Consider the following 12,986-nt stretch of genomic DNA (forward strand, 5'->3'; position numbering starts at 1 on the left):
TCCAGCTCATGGCAGCCCCATGTGTGCAAAATAGAACTCCATAGGATGTTCACGCCTGTGACCTTCCAGAAGCCCATGGCCAGGCCTGCCTCTCAAGGTACCTCTGGGTGCATTTGAACCACCAGTATTTCTATTTGTAAAGAGAGGGATGGCGGCCACCTCTGAACTCTGATTGCCATGAGGCAGAAGTCAGACATGCCTCCACTGTCCATCCTTTACCTTGTTCTGACCCCTGTTCTGATTCCTTTCATCTGCCCCTCTGCTACGTTTAGTGCTTTGTTGGAATAGTCATACAGAATTCAAAACAATATTTAGGACTGTAGACTTACTTGGGAACTTAACAGGTTACAAAATGTTAAAGATACAGTGTTTTTGTCCTCGACACCTCAGCTGTGCTGGCAGGCATTGTCCCTGGCCTTCGGCATCTCAGGTTCATGTTCCCTTGTTCTTGTTCCAAGAGCCAAGAAACCACCACTGCCTCATGGACTTGGTGCTGCACCTCTGCCTGGACTCATGATCTCAGTGCTGTAGACTCTGATGCCTCTTCTGCTTCCACCACTTCTCCCATGTATTCCACTAGTAGCTCATCCCTCTGGATGTTCCTGGGATTCTGATATGGTTCACTCTTAAACTCAGTAGAATGATAAAACTGATAACTGAGTTAGATAGAGTCCTCTATACTGGATTTGCATACTCCCATCTGTACTGACTTAATGTTCTATATTGTATCTCCATGTTCTAATATGCATTGCAATGGCTACACAGAACTCACAAAAGTCATAATTAATGTCAGCGAAACATGCTCGGGGTTATTATCAGGACATATTACAAAATTCTGTCGTCTAATATGTCCAAAGGACATACCACTCAACTATGAACCTCTGTTGGTCAGCAAACCCAGCTCCCTGAATTAAGTGCCCTGAGGCACCCTGCTCTGGTAAACCTCTGCCCAAAATACTCGGCTCCACCTTGCGGGTTAGCAAGTTTAACTTCCTCAATTAAGTGCGCAGAGGCGCCCCACTCCACAAAAAAACGTCCCACACAATAGCATTCATCTTTACTTTCTCTGTGTTGGGAAGTTCATCACTTTCTCCCATAGTCTGGCTCCTGGTTCTGCGCCTGCTGCTGCCCTGATGGATCAGGAGGTTCACTGCTCAGGAATCTCTGGTTCAGAGAAAGCATTCCACTCCTGGCTCTTGCTGGTGGTAAGGTGCTTCCTCCTGCTTCTCAGAAGGCTCATTTTATACAAAGGGAAATCCTGTTTGCAATCACTCCCAGGTGAATCCTATCAGTATCTTCCCCAGCCTTTTTACCAGTCCCAAGCAGAGAAAGATGGTTTGGTGAGAGTTAGAGTCTTTGGCTAGAAGAGCCATGTTAAACAGTTACTATCCCAACACCAGCCATTCACTGCATGGGAATTACAAAGATTACAGGTAGAAGAGCCATTTTAGCTTCACCACAGTAGTCGAATGCTTAGCTATATGCCCCACTGTGTTGAACAGCTATATTTAAGGACTTCTCTGTCACAGCTCGATTAAGATTTCACGAGCCTTCATTGAGTTTGGGCAAAATAAGTTGTTTTACTCTGAATTTTCATATCTATACTAAAAAGCTCATTGGATTTAGTAATGTTCAATGTCCCTTTTTATGTCACCTTAATTTTAGCAGCCTGTTATTTATTCCCATCTCATAATAATTCTTTGAGCAAGGTATATAAATAAAAAAAAGCTTCGGTTCTAGAAGAACAAAGTTTATGTTGTAAGTTGTATATTTCATATTTTGAGTAAATATGATTTACTAACATGGAATAGTGTGCCTTTTACTTTGAAATAGTGTCAACTCATTACCGGTCCAGACAGGCCACTGGGTACAAATAGCTGTCCTAGGGATGACTCAGACGATTCATACTTGCCCTTAAGTGTGAGGTAAATTTTCCTTCACTTTGACACAACTGAACCAGCCCCTACTCACAAATTCTTTATCACAGTACCCTTCCCTTGTTGCAGGCACAGCTAAATAGTTGCAAAGACAAGCCCTCTCTTCCACCAAAATCAAACAAAACAAAACCACTGCCATTCCAGGCCCTCTCTTACAGTAAAACCCAACCTACTAAGTTTTCTGAAAACTTCAAGTCACAAATGTTGACACGTTATGAACATGAAAACAGTAGTACTAATAACGGGTCACAGTGCATCATGTAAGATTCTGTTTCGCCATTGGTTTTGCGTTGGGTGTAATTGATGCACTCCCTCAGCTTTGCTCAGCTCACATTTGTCTGCCAGGCCCTAGACCCCTCGGTGTTGGACAGGCAGTTTCGTTGGTTGCTTTCGTTTCCATACGAGGCAATTGAAAATACTTTAGTCTTCCACGTCTCATTTTCACTGTATGGCTTATGGTCCTGCTCTGGTGGGAAATGCACTCACTCATATACTGAGTTTCCGTGATCGTCCTAGACCCACTGAAGCTTTTACTCTTCCCAATACTCCTAGACTTCACTGAAACACTGTGTCACAAGGAGTGGCATCTGATAGGTCCAAATGACCGCCAGGGGAGGGCATTAACCGCACGTGCGAAAACTGACCAATAACACAAAAGCACATAATACAAGACCCTCCTCAGATGGCTCAGTATTTCTGTACAGCCTGTTCTGGAAATGTGTCTGGTGACTGAGCAAAAAAAGAGTTGAATCTGCTTGGATAGCAGTGGCCAACTTAACACCACTTTGTAGTTATTCCTCCACTTTCTTTGTTTCCATCCACTCTCCCTTAATTATGCTTTTATGTAATTTCAACTACCAATAAAAGATTAGCAAATCATTTGAGGGATAAGGTAAAAGTCTCTCCCCAAAGAGCAGGCCTGTTTACACTTCCTGTAGAAGTGGTGATTCCACCACAGGTGTGGTACCTGCCCTGCCGAGCAATTCCTTGCATGTACCAACATCTGTCATGGGAAGTAGTGTAGCTACCAGGGGATGTGATGGGCATAGAGAGGCAACACAAACCTACCTGAGCTCTTGGTTGTGATTTGTCTGTGACTAATAAAACCTTTTGTCTCTGACTTGAGTATCATAACTTCTTCCAGCATCCATGAAATTTGAAAGCTAACTAAAAAGGCTGTGGAATGGGAGGACTCTTCGATAGAATTGCATGTCTTGCAAAAAAAGAACTTAATAGGATTAGGGTAATTGTCAATTTAAGGCACACCTGGACTCTGACAACTTTAAAGGATTCAACAGTGTCACTACCATGGAGTCAGTTCTGACTTATGGCAACCCTATGGGGCAGGATAGAACTGCTCCCTTCCATTCTTAATACTGTGTTTGTGGGAGTAGAAAGCCTCGTCTCTCCCCTGTGGAGTGACTGGTGATTTTGAGCTATTGACCTTGCAGTTATCAGCCCAGCAGGGAACTCATTCTGCCACCAGGACTGTTCTAACAATTCAAAAAATTCAACTGTCATCCAGTCAATGCCAACTCATAGCAACTCAACTCATTGGACAGAGCTTTCCTTGTGAGTTTCTGAGACTGTAACTCTTTACCGGAGTAGAAAACTGTCTTCAGAGGAGCTGCTGATGGTTTTGAACTGCTGACCTTGCAATTAGCAGCCCAACACAAATTAAAAAACTTGCACTAGGAGGAAATACTCTATATAGCAAAGGAAGCTCAAGACTTGTATAAATAAGTACTATTAGGAACCAGGGGAATATATGTAAAAATGGATCTGCACTGTATTGAAACGTTAATAAAAGGCTGTGTAGAGCAAAATTAATTCGTATGACAATTCACATTCACTTTAATATACATGTATTGACAATCTCCCTAGAAGACATAAAGGAGTCTAGATTGGCAAAAGCCACACGGCTTACTTGACTGTCACAAGAAACCAACCTTCTTTGCTGAAAGTGAGGAGCACTTGAAACACTTGTTGATCAAAGACTGCAGCCTTCAGTGTGAATTCCGACTCAAGGTAACAAAGACCCCAATCCTCACCACTGGAGTAGTAGGTCACAGTGAGATGTTACGGTTAGAGAAAAGGTTGAACTTCTTTCGCTCTCCAATCAATGCTCATGGAAGCAGCAATCGAGATCAAAAACAAGGTGCATTGGGTAAATGTGCTGCACAAGACCTCTTTTAGAGTGTTGAAAAGCAAGGTTTTACTTTGAGGGCTAAAATAGGCCTGCCCCAAGCCATGGTATTTTCCATTGCATCATGTGCATGTGAAAGTTGGACACTGAATAAAGACCGAAGAAGAATCCATCTTCTAAATTGTGCTGCTGGAGAAGAAGTGAGGCTTATTTCAAAGTGGCATGCTTCGGGGGTACTTATTAGCAGCTCTAACAGCGCACTGTTACCCTAGCAGGACAGACCAGGCCAAGAGATTACTTCCAGAGAGGCCTATGGACATGGGAGAGAAGGAACTGTCCTAACTGAACAACTCTGTCCTTAGTACTTCCCCACTGAATTGTAACTTGTTAACTTACCTAATGAAATCCACAATCAAGAATAGGCAAAAAGAAAGCACCATAGACTGCTAAAAGGACTAACCTATTTGTGTTGGAAGAAGAATGGCCAGGTACTCCTTAGACTTAGAGGCAAGGAGGGCAAGATTCATCTTACATGCTTTGGACATTGTGTCAGCAGAGACCAGTCCCCGGAGAAGGACAACCTGCTCGGTGAAGTGGAAGGGCAGCAAAAGAAAGGGAGGTGCTCAACAAGACGGATTGACATATTGACAGGAACACTTGTGAGGATGTCGCAGCACCGGTAGCGTTTTGTTCTGTTGGGCATAGGGTTGGTATGCGTCAGAACCAGCTCGATGGCACCTAACATTAACAACACAAACCAACAAACTCACTGCCATTGAGTCGATGCTGACTTGTAGCAAGTCTACAGAACAGGGTAGTACTAACCTTGTGCGTTTCTAAGACTACTTGGGGGGAGTAGAAAGCCCTGTCTTTCTCCCGCAGAGTGGCTAGTGGCTCCTAACTGCTGAGCTTCAGGACTGCAGCACATGTAATCACTACACCACCAGGCCTCCTCGTCTCAAGGAAGATGGCCATAATTATCCTAGAGAACACCAGAAATGGAAGAAAATCAGGAACTTCTGCTGATGACAGTCCTAGGAGTGAGTGAGATCCACAGGTAACTTAACTAGAGTGTTGCTTGATTTATATAATAGGGGAGAGACAAGAGTTATGTGCAGAAAGCTGAAGTCAGCTGCCACAATGAAAATTGTACTTATACTCTGTTTCCTGATTGAAGTCAGTTCATAGACCCAGAACGAACAATTAAGGGAAAGCCAAATCTTATTCCAGAAGATCATTTAAAACTGCAGGCATGTCTAGTTGAAATGTCTCCTTTGCATAGAAAAATCTGCAGCTGCAACTTTTTTCAGCTTGACTAGTTCTCATCCATGAAATGTGACTCAATGTGATGGTTACAGTTTCAAGGCCAAAGCCTGGCTTGAAGCAGATGTCTTGTGGAAGGCAGAAGAATGATCTCTCAAAGTGTCCATTTTTCACGCCCCAGAAACTGACAACTTCATGTTCCATGGCAAAAGATAATAGAATTGTTTGCTACTCAGCTAACCTCACGTTTTGTCCTGGGTTATATAAAAAGATCTACTATAATCACAGGATTCTTCAAAGTGGAACAGAAAGAAGAATCAAGTGCCAGTCTAATAGATACAATGTGAGAAAGACTCCACTGGCCCTTATTGGGTTTGAAGATGGAATGGAGTCTTAAGTCAAAGAATGAAGGTGGCCTCTAGAACTTGGAAAAGCATGGAAATGAATTCTCTAAACACTCCAGAAGGCTTGCAGCCGTGCTAATGCCTTGATTTTAGCCTAGCGTGACCTGTTTCAAAGTGCCAGCCTCCAGACCTGCAGTGATAGATTTTTGCAACCCATTAAGTTTGTGGTAATTTGTTAGAGCTCAATAGGAATCTAATACTCTGCTCACCTCTCCTCTTTAGCCAAAGATGCAGTGCATTGATAATGAAGTCCTAGGTGATGGCTGAGCCACAGGACAAAAAGACCTTAGGTCTCTGGGTCACCAAATAAAAAAATGTCATTTGCTGACTGGGAGTACACAGTGGACTCTGATGTGAGAAAGAAAGAATCTCTGTGATTGATGGGTCAAACCCACCAGGTACTCCAGAAGAGAAAGATGGGGCCAGTCTGCTGTAAAGATGTATTGCCTCGGAAACCCTACAAAGCGTTTTTTACACTGTCCCATGGGATCACTGTGAGTTGGAATCACCTCTCGATAGCAGTGGGTTTAATTTGGGATATGGTTTGGATGGTGTTTGTTACAACGGTTTATCCCATCCCTCTGATTACAAATCTCTGTGTCCTCGTAGACTTTTTTTTTTAATGTGAACAACAGCAACATAGTTTTCTCCAGTTGGTCTAAAAATTAGCTAGACTGAATCTACAATACAGGCATGTGTCACTTAACGTCCATGTAAACAACATCCAATCTCATGTGTGGTCCCATAAGTTTTTTTATCATTGTTTTAAGAGAAAGCAGCTCTCCTTTTGTTTATCATTTCCCATGAGTGGCTTTCAAAACCCCTAAACCCAGACTCCCACAGCACTGGACCACAGACGGGACCTGGGCGGTGAGGCAGAAGACATGGTTCTAGGTGCAGGTTCTTGACCTTTGTCTGGGGCAGGAGCTGTAGGTTACAGGCTGCTCCTGCTCAAGTTGCCTGGGCATGCTCCCTTCCACCCACGCTTGCTGCCTCTTCTCTGCTCCTGCCCCCCACTGCTGTTAGCACCCATTCTTTTGGCCTCTGCTAGCAGCAGCAGCGGCAGTGATGTGCACAACCAGAAGGAGGCTCCTAGAAGGTTTTAATATTGTTCACACAACATTCGAATTGTATAACATCCTGTTTCACAGAATGTACTGTGAATGTGAAATGATGCATGCTTGTATTTAACATGGTCACTCGGTACAGCCAATACATTACCAATACATGTAGAGTGGCATTAAGAGTGCACACAAATTACACCATTTCTTTAAAAACATCAAAATATCTTAAACAAAATAATCACTAAAACCCTTGAGTGTTTCATTTTTCTTGTCAAGCCACAAAGTTCAATACTTGAGTCATTAAAAGTTGTGTGTTAGTCTTTTAAGTCTCGTAAGTTAGGGTATATATTTTTTCTTTCAGTGGGGGTGGAGGTGAGCATTTCCCTGGAAGACTCCAGTCCAACACTGAAGCACTAGATTGGGGAAGTCAGCTATATGAGAACATTCTCAGATGGTTTTCTCCTGACAGTTTCACTGCCTCGTTCTGGGTATGGACTGCTATCATGTCCCTCTGTGCATGAGCTACTACAATAGCACAGGCTGAGAATCTATAAAGATGCAGATTTCGCTTGCACTTTGTATTAAAATGGACTCCAAATAGAAATAATTGTCTCACTATTATTTATTTCCCAGCATCTTATACAAGTTTTTTTGGAGATTTACATATGCTACAGAAAGACCTTATTGCTTCTTTGATTAAAAATTGTTTTTTAAAAATAATTTGATGTTGTAAATGAAGTGAAGCCAAAGCTTATGAAAGAATTGGCCAAGTCTAGCATTTTTATCTCTGATATGCTAAAGGAGAATTCATTCTTTTAAGAGAGAGATTGTTTCCTTGTTCTGCACTCCGTGCCGACATGGATTTTGCTGTTATGCTGTCCTGAGTTTTAGGCCTGAGAGGAGACTTTGGCTTGCTGAAGTATTCTGTAATGGGTATCTTCATCTGCTTCCTTTTTATAAACAAGGGAGGCTTGTACTCAGCTTCTGAAATAAAAACATTCAGTAAGACGATCATGTGATTAAGACATAAATGCAGCTTTTGCTATCTTGGATATAGATGAATAAAGTGCACCCAAAATTCATAAAGCAATACATTTAGATTTTATTTTTACTGCTTGGTCATCTCTAATGAACTATTTATTCTGCAACAAGCAGGATAATGTGTTCTTTCACTCTAAGAAACCAGCATGATTTTGGTAGGAATGTTTAGAGTTGGTCATTGGTTAAGGTCGGTAGGTAAGGATGGGCCCATTAGAGTCAGCTTTTGGTTATAGCAACCTATACTGGAATAGAATATTTGGGAATAAAGAATGTGTTAATATTGATTTATAGCAATTAAACTTAAAACCATAATGTAAACAGATATTATTGAACAAAATAAATGGATTTTTAACAACAAGAAAAACAAAAGAAGGACACTTTCATGGTCTTACAGTACAGGGATGAGCTTGGTAGCAGAGGCCAGGTAGCATGAACTATCGTTGAGTGTCAGGGTAAGTAGGCCTGCCAGTATCTAAACTACACTTATGATTGCTTCATAGAAGAGGGTCTCTTGGGTTAGGTTATTCCCAAGATGCTCGAACAAAATCTATGAAAGTCTAGAGTGACCCCATGAACTCAGATTGATTACCATGTCATTCCTGATAGAAGGGAATTTGTAGATATAGCAAGATAGACTTTCATTTGAAGTTTCGACATACTTCATAGTCATTGTTCTATTGTTATTATGTTTGTTTGGGAGATAGAGACTGACAAACCCACTAGAATGCTTTAATTAGGTTGAGCAAGGTAGAATGTCCACAGTTCCTCTTTCTCCCCAGTCTGACTATGTGCTCGGGCAAATGTAATCTGGAGCTAGGCATCTCTAGAATAGTAGTATACTCTAGTTTAACTCATAAGACATCCATGTACAGCTGATTACACCGTTTATATTTGTTCACTTTGCTTTTAGTGAATATCAGTTGGCTTCATGATAGTTAATACATTAGGAACCAAAACTCTGAGATCTAGTTATTTTGTTGAGTCAATCCAGGGCCTCCCTTGTGGCTAGCGGGGCATAACAAACTTGTAATTCCTGATGTGTATCCTGCAAAGTATATTATTTCCCTCTAAGAAACAAATAGGCCCTGCTGTCCCGCACCACAGAGAGGTGTCTCTGATGAAGCACTTTGCCTTTCAATAAAAATCAAATGGATGCCAAATTTAGCTCTCTGAAAGTTTCAGGAATGCTGCCCCTTAGGAGGATAGTTGGAAGACGCTGTTTTATTTTACTGTTTTCCCCTTAAAACTACAAAGCTTTAAAAATCTATGTCTCTACATACTTATTTCCTTATACTAACGCAGTTAATTATCACAAACTATACTTAACCTTTAGGTACATCCTTATTTTCTTCAGATCCTTGGCTTGACACTCTAAATCAATTAGAGACAGAGAAAGTTAATTTCACGGCTATATGCAAGTGTTGTCTGTTGGCTTCACTGTCAATAAAAGTGATGCATTCATACACTCCTCCTTTATTGGCTGGCAAATCCAACATTTCAACAATATTTTAAAAGTCTACAATCTGACGAGTTTTGCATTAATGACATCTGTCTGGCAATAAGGGGTAATACCATGGTTCAAGGTGAGAGTAGCACTGGTGATTGTTAAGTTATGTGTCCTCTTGTGGGCCAGGATTCTCAGTGATTGACAGTTATGTAATGATGTCATCTGGCATTTATGTAAGCTAGCAGTTACGTAATGATCTAAATCATCCTCCATTTTTGTTTAACACCAACTTTTTTTTAGAATTACATGTCTTTGGAATCAACCACGGGATAACTATCCCAATTCTTTGTTTTTCAATGAAGACAGTTTATATTGGCTTCCCAGTGAAAAATTTCTTCTGAGACTGGGTAAGTATCTAAATAGTATATTAGTGTCCTGAAGATAGAAAGACTTGCCCATTCTCCCAATTTTTTATCATAATGAAGCTTTAAAGCAGAGACAAATTGCAACTCAAAATTTTCTTTTATTTTAATGCTTTCTAAAGTGACATGTTTCTTTGAATGTTTATTTTCACCAACTTTAAGCTTTACCAAATTTTAGCTTTTAAAGAACTATATTTATCTCCTTGTTTAAATAACACCGTACAACACTTTCTTTCACAGGGTGTTTTACATAGGTATGTTATTGAAATCATAGGGTTTAACATTTATGCTGAAGTAATTCCCAGCCCTCAATAATTATTTTTCTTTATGGCAGCACCCAATCAGAGGGAATTAAGTGAAGCGATTACTTTTATTCCGAATTGGTATTTGACTATACTTAATAAGTAAATGTTCTTATATTTCTGCATTGCTATTCTCTTGGCACTCAGTAGAGAGGAAATTGACTCAGAAAGAAAGGTTGCTAGGTAAGGAAGACATACCAGTACCAGCTGCTGTCAAGTCAATTCTGACTTGGGATGACCCTATGTGAGTAGAACTAACGTCTCAAGGGTTTTGATGGCTGATTTTTCAGAGGTAGAGAATCAGGTATTACTTCTAAGGCACCTTGGGGTAGACTTAGACCTCATACCTTTTGGTTAGTAAACTGCCTCAGTAACCACTTGTACCTCCCAGGGACTTCCCAAACTGTGTACAGTAGAATTATGAACAATTCTCAAATTGCATTTATGATACTGAAAGAAAAAAATTTACATTATTAGTCATTGACAGAATAAAAGGGTGACAAAATATGGTGGGGAAGCAGGTGATGGCCAGCTATCAGAAAGAGTAGCATCTGGGGTTTTAGCAGCTTGCCTTCAAACAAGGAGCCATCTAAGTGAGGCATCAACTCAGTCCACTTGGAAGAAGCACTGCAGACTGGGTGATGCAAGAATTGTAACTAAAACCCAGATCTGGAGGAGGGAATTGTATCAGAGCCCACATTGTGAACACGTGGCTTACAGAAGGCTAAGGGTAACTGTGGAAGCCCCACATCCATTTTCAGAGTCTGCCCATGGAGCGAGCATCCGGTGACCCTCTGACCATCGTCAGGGGATGTGAACCGCCTTGCTTGCAGACAGAAAGCAAGTCAAGTATGGATGATGCTGTTGGGGTAAAACGTAACACCTTATCAGTTGATCTTCCCTTTTGTCCATTCTAAAGTTGTTCAGATTTTAATATTTTCTGATTTCTTTTTTTCAGAGGTTTTTCTGCTTGTTTTGTCATTGTTCTTGGGTTTTGGTTGTTTGTTCTGTTATATTTTCTATATACTATATCCAGGATACACTACCAGTAGATTAATAAATACCTATTGATGTGGCAGGGGAGGTTGGGCAGAAATGGAGAGCCAACAACAATGGGAACAAGAAAGAAGAAAATGTTCTGAATTGATTGGTGTGGTGATTTCACAACCCTTCTTAATGTTACTGAACTATTAAGTGATATGATATGTTAATTCTATGCCAATAAAACTGTTTTAAAGCATATTTTATGTGTTGAGAGGCAGTGTTAAGATATTGCAGTTTTGTAATATACTCTATGTCCTCTAGGCAGCCATGTGTGATGTCTAATTACCTCATCAGCTGATCCCCTTCCCTAGATCTGGTCAGCACTTTTGTTCTGGCAGGAGGATTTGAAGGCGATTTAAGTAGAGGTGGCCTTGTGGTCTCTGCTGCTGGCTCTGTTGAGATGCTTCTTCGGCGGCGAGTCAGCAAGTTTATCTCAGCCAGCTCGGAATGAACCAAAGCTGAGACCCACTCTTTTTCTGTTCAAAAAGGGAAGAGGAGGCTTTGTAATTGTTATTTCTGCTAGAAACAGGTTTACTTCTTCTATCTAGTCCCACCAAGTGTGAAAGCAGTGGGAATCTAGCCTGTTCCCTCACCTACAGATTTGCTATTTACCTGTCAGCATCTCTGTGTGAGAGAATTCTTAAAATTGAGAGAGAGAGAAAGATCACACACACGCACAAACACACGGGGGTACCTCCCCCTCCCAAAAAATGGAATTTAGTTTTCAAAGTTGTGTTACTTAAATTTTTTTACAAAACAACCTTATCACCTTCAGAATATTCTACATTACACTTACTACATTTGTCAAATCTGCAATTACATTCTTGGAAACATTTTTAGAACTCATCTGTTTGGACGGCTGACGGCACTTCTCTCATTTCTTTCTTTAGCTTTTCTACATCGTCAAATCGCTGTCCTTTCATGTCCCTCTTCATTTGCAGAAGCAAAAAGAAGCCACAGTGAGTGCGGTCAGGTGAGTAAGATGTGTGGGGCAAGAAACACGTGCTGTTTTTTGGCCAAAAACTGGTGCACTGAGATTGCTGTGTGAGCGGGTACATTGTCTTGGTGGCAAAACCAGTGCCCCGTCTGCCACAAATCAGGCCTTTTTGTTGCACACTGTCATGCAATCTTTTCAGCAGCTCTCAATAGAAAGCTTGATTAACAGTCTGACCTGGTGGAACAAACTCCAAATGTACCATGGGTTGCCATTTTCAGCGTTTCGGGAAGTTAATGGAAGGCCAGAATGAGGTGTCATCAATCAACATTTCACCTTCTTTGAGAAGAGAAAAACCACTCAAACCTTTGCCCTTTCCCCCTAGTGCAGTCCCTGTAAGTTGTGTTGAACATCACAACAGTTTCTGGGCCATTTTTCTAAAGCAGGAAAAAAATTTCACAGCCGTATACCATTCTCTTAAATCAGCCATCACAAACAACAAGGTTTGATCGAAACTGCTTTTACAAAAAAGTTCACTGTGACAAGAGAGAACTTTCCCAGGTGACAGGCCAATTTAAGAAAACAGCATGTGGCTGTGAAATTTTGTTTTGAAAAATGCTGTGGAAAAAACTCAAGTGTACGAGTGTGTTTGTATGGGTTTCTTGTTTCAAAAATGTGAAATGTCGACTAATCACAAGCCTCGACTTCCCAAATGGAAGAAAATGTTGACAAAATTCATACACTGTGCTTGAAGACCAGTGACAGACCATTGAAGAGATGGGGACATAATCTGGACTATCTTGGAGGTCTATTCAGCAATTTTTAACCAGAAGATTTGGGAATGAGAAGGGTGGCTGCAAAATGTGTGCCTCAGATTCTGACTGACCAGGAAAAAGTGTCAAGTGGAAACATGCCCTGCTTTGAAAGAACAGCTCCTAAGCACCCAGACTTTTTCCCAAGGTCATTACTGGTGACGAGACAT

General features: G+C 41.1%; 1 protein-coding gene across 1 annotated transcript in view; it reads right to left on the reverse strand.

Annotated features, from left to right (window-relative positions):
• Positions 1–7,595: 7,595 nt before the first annotated feature.
• The window catches only part of C3H4orf17 (chromosome 3 C4orf17 homolog), an 85,597-nt gene continuing 80,206 nt past the window's right edge, over positions 7,596–12,986 (reverse strand). The window contains exons 7-9 of the mRNA XM_075543542.1: positions 11,357–11,546; positions 9,183–9,226; positions 7,596–7,798 (exon numbers count right to left, since the gene is read on the reverse strand). Of these exons, the coding sequence (XP_075399657.1) occupies positions 7,596–7,798; positions 9,183–9,226; positions 11,357–11,546 (437 nt within the window). The remainder of the gene's footprint in view (positions 7,799–9,182; positions 9,227–11,356; positions 11,547–12,986) is intronic.

Source organism: Tenrec ecaudatus, chromosome 3, assembly GCF_050624435.1.
Source record: "Tenrec ecaudatus isolate mTenEca1 chromosome 3, mTenEca1.hap1, whole genome shotgun sequence".
Classification (NCBI taxonomy): domain Eukaryota; kingdom Metazoa; phylum Chordata; class Mammalia; order Afrosoricida; family Tenrecidae; genus Tenrec; species Tenrec ecaudatus.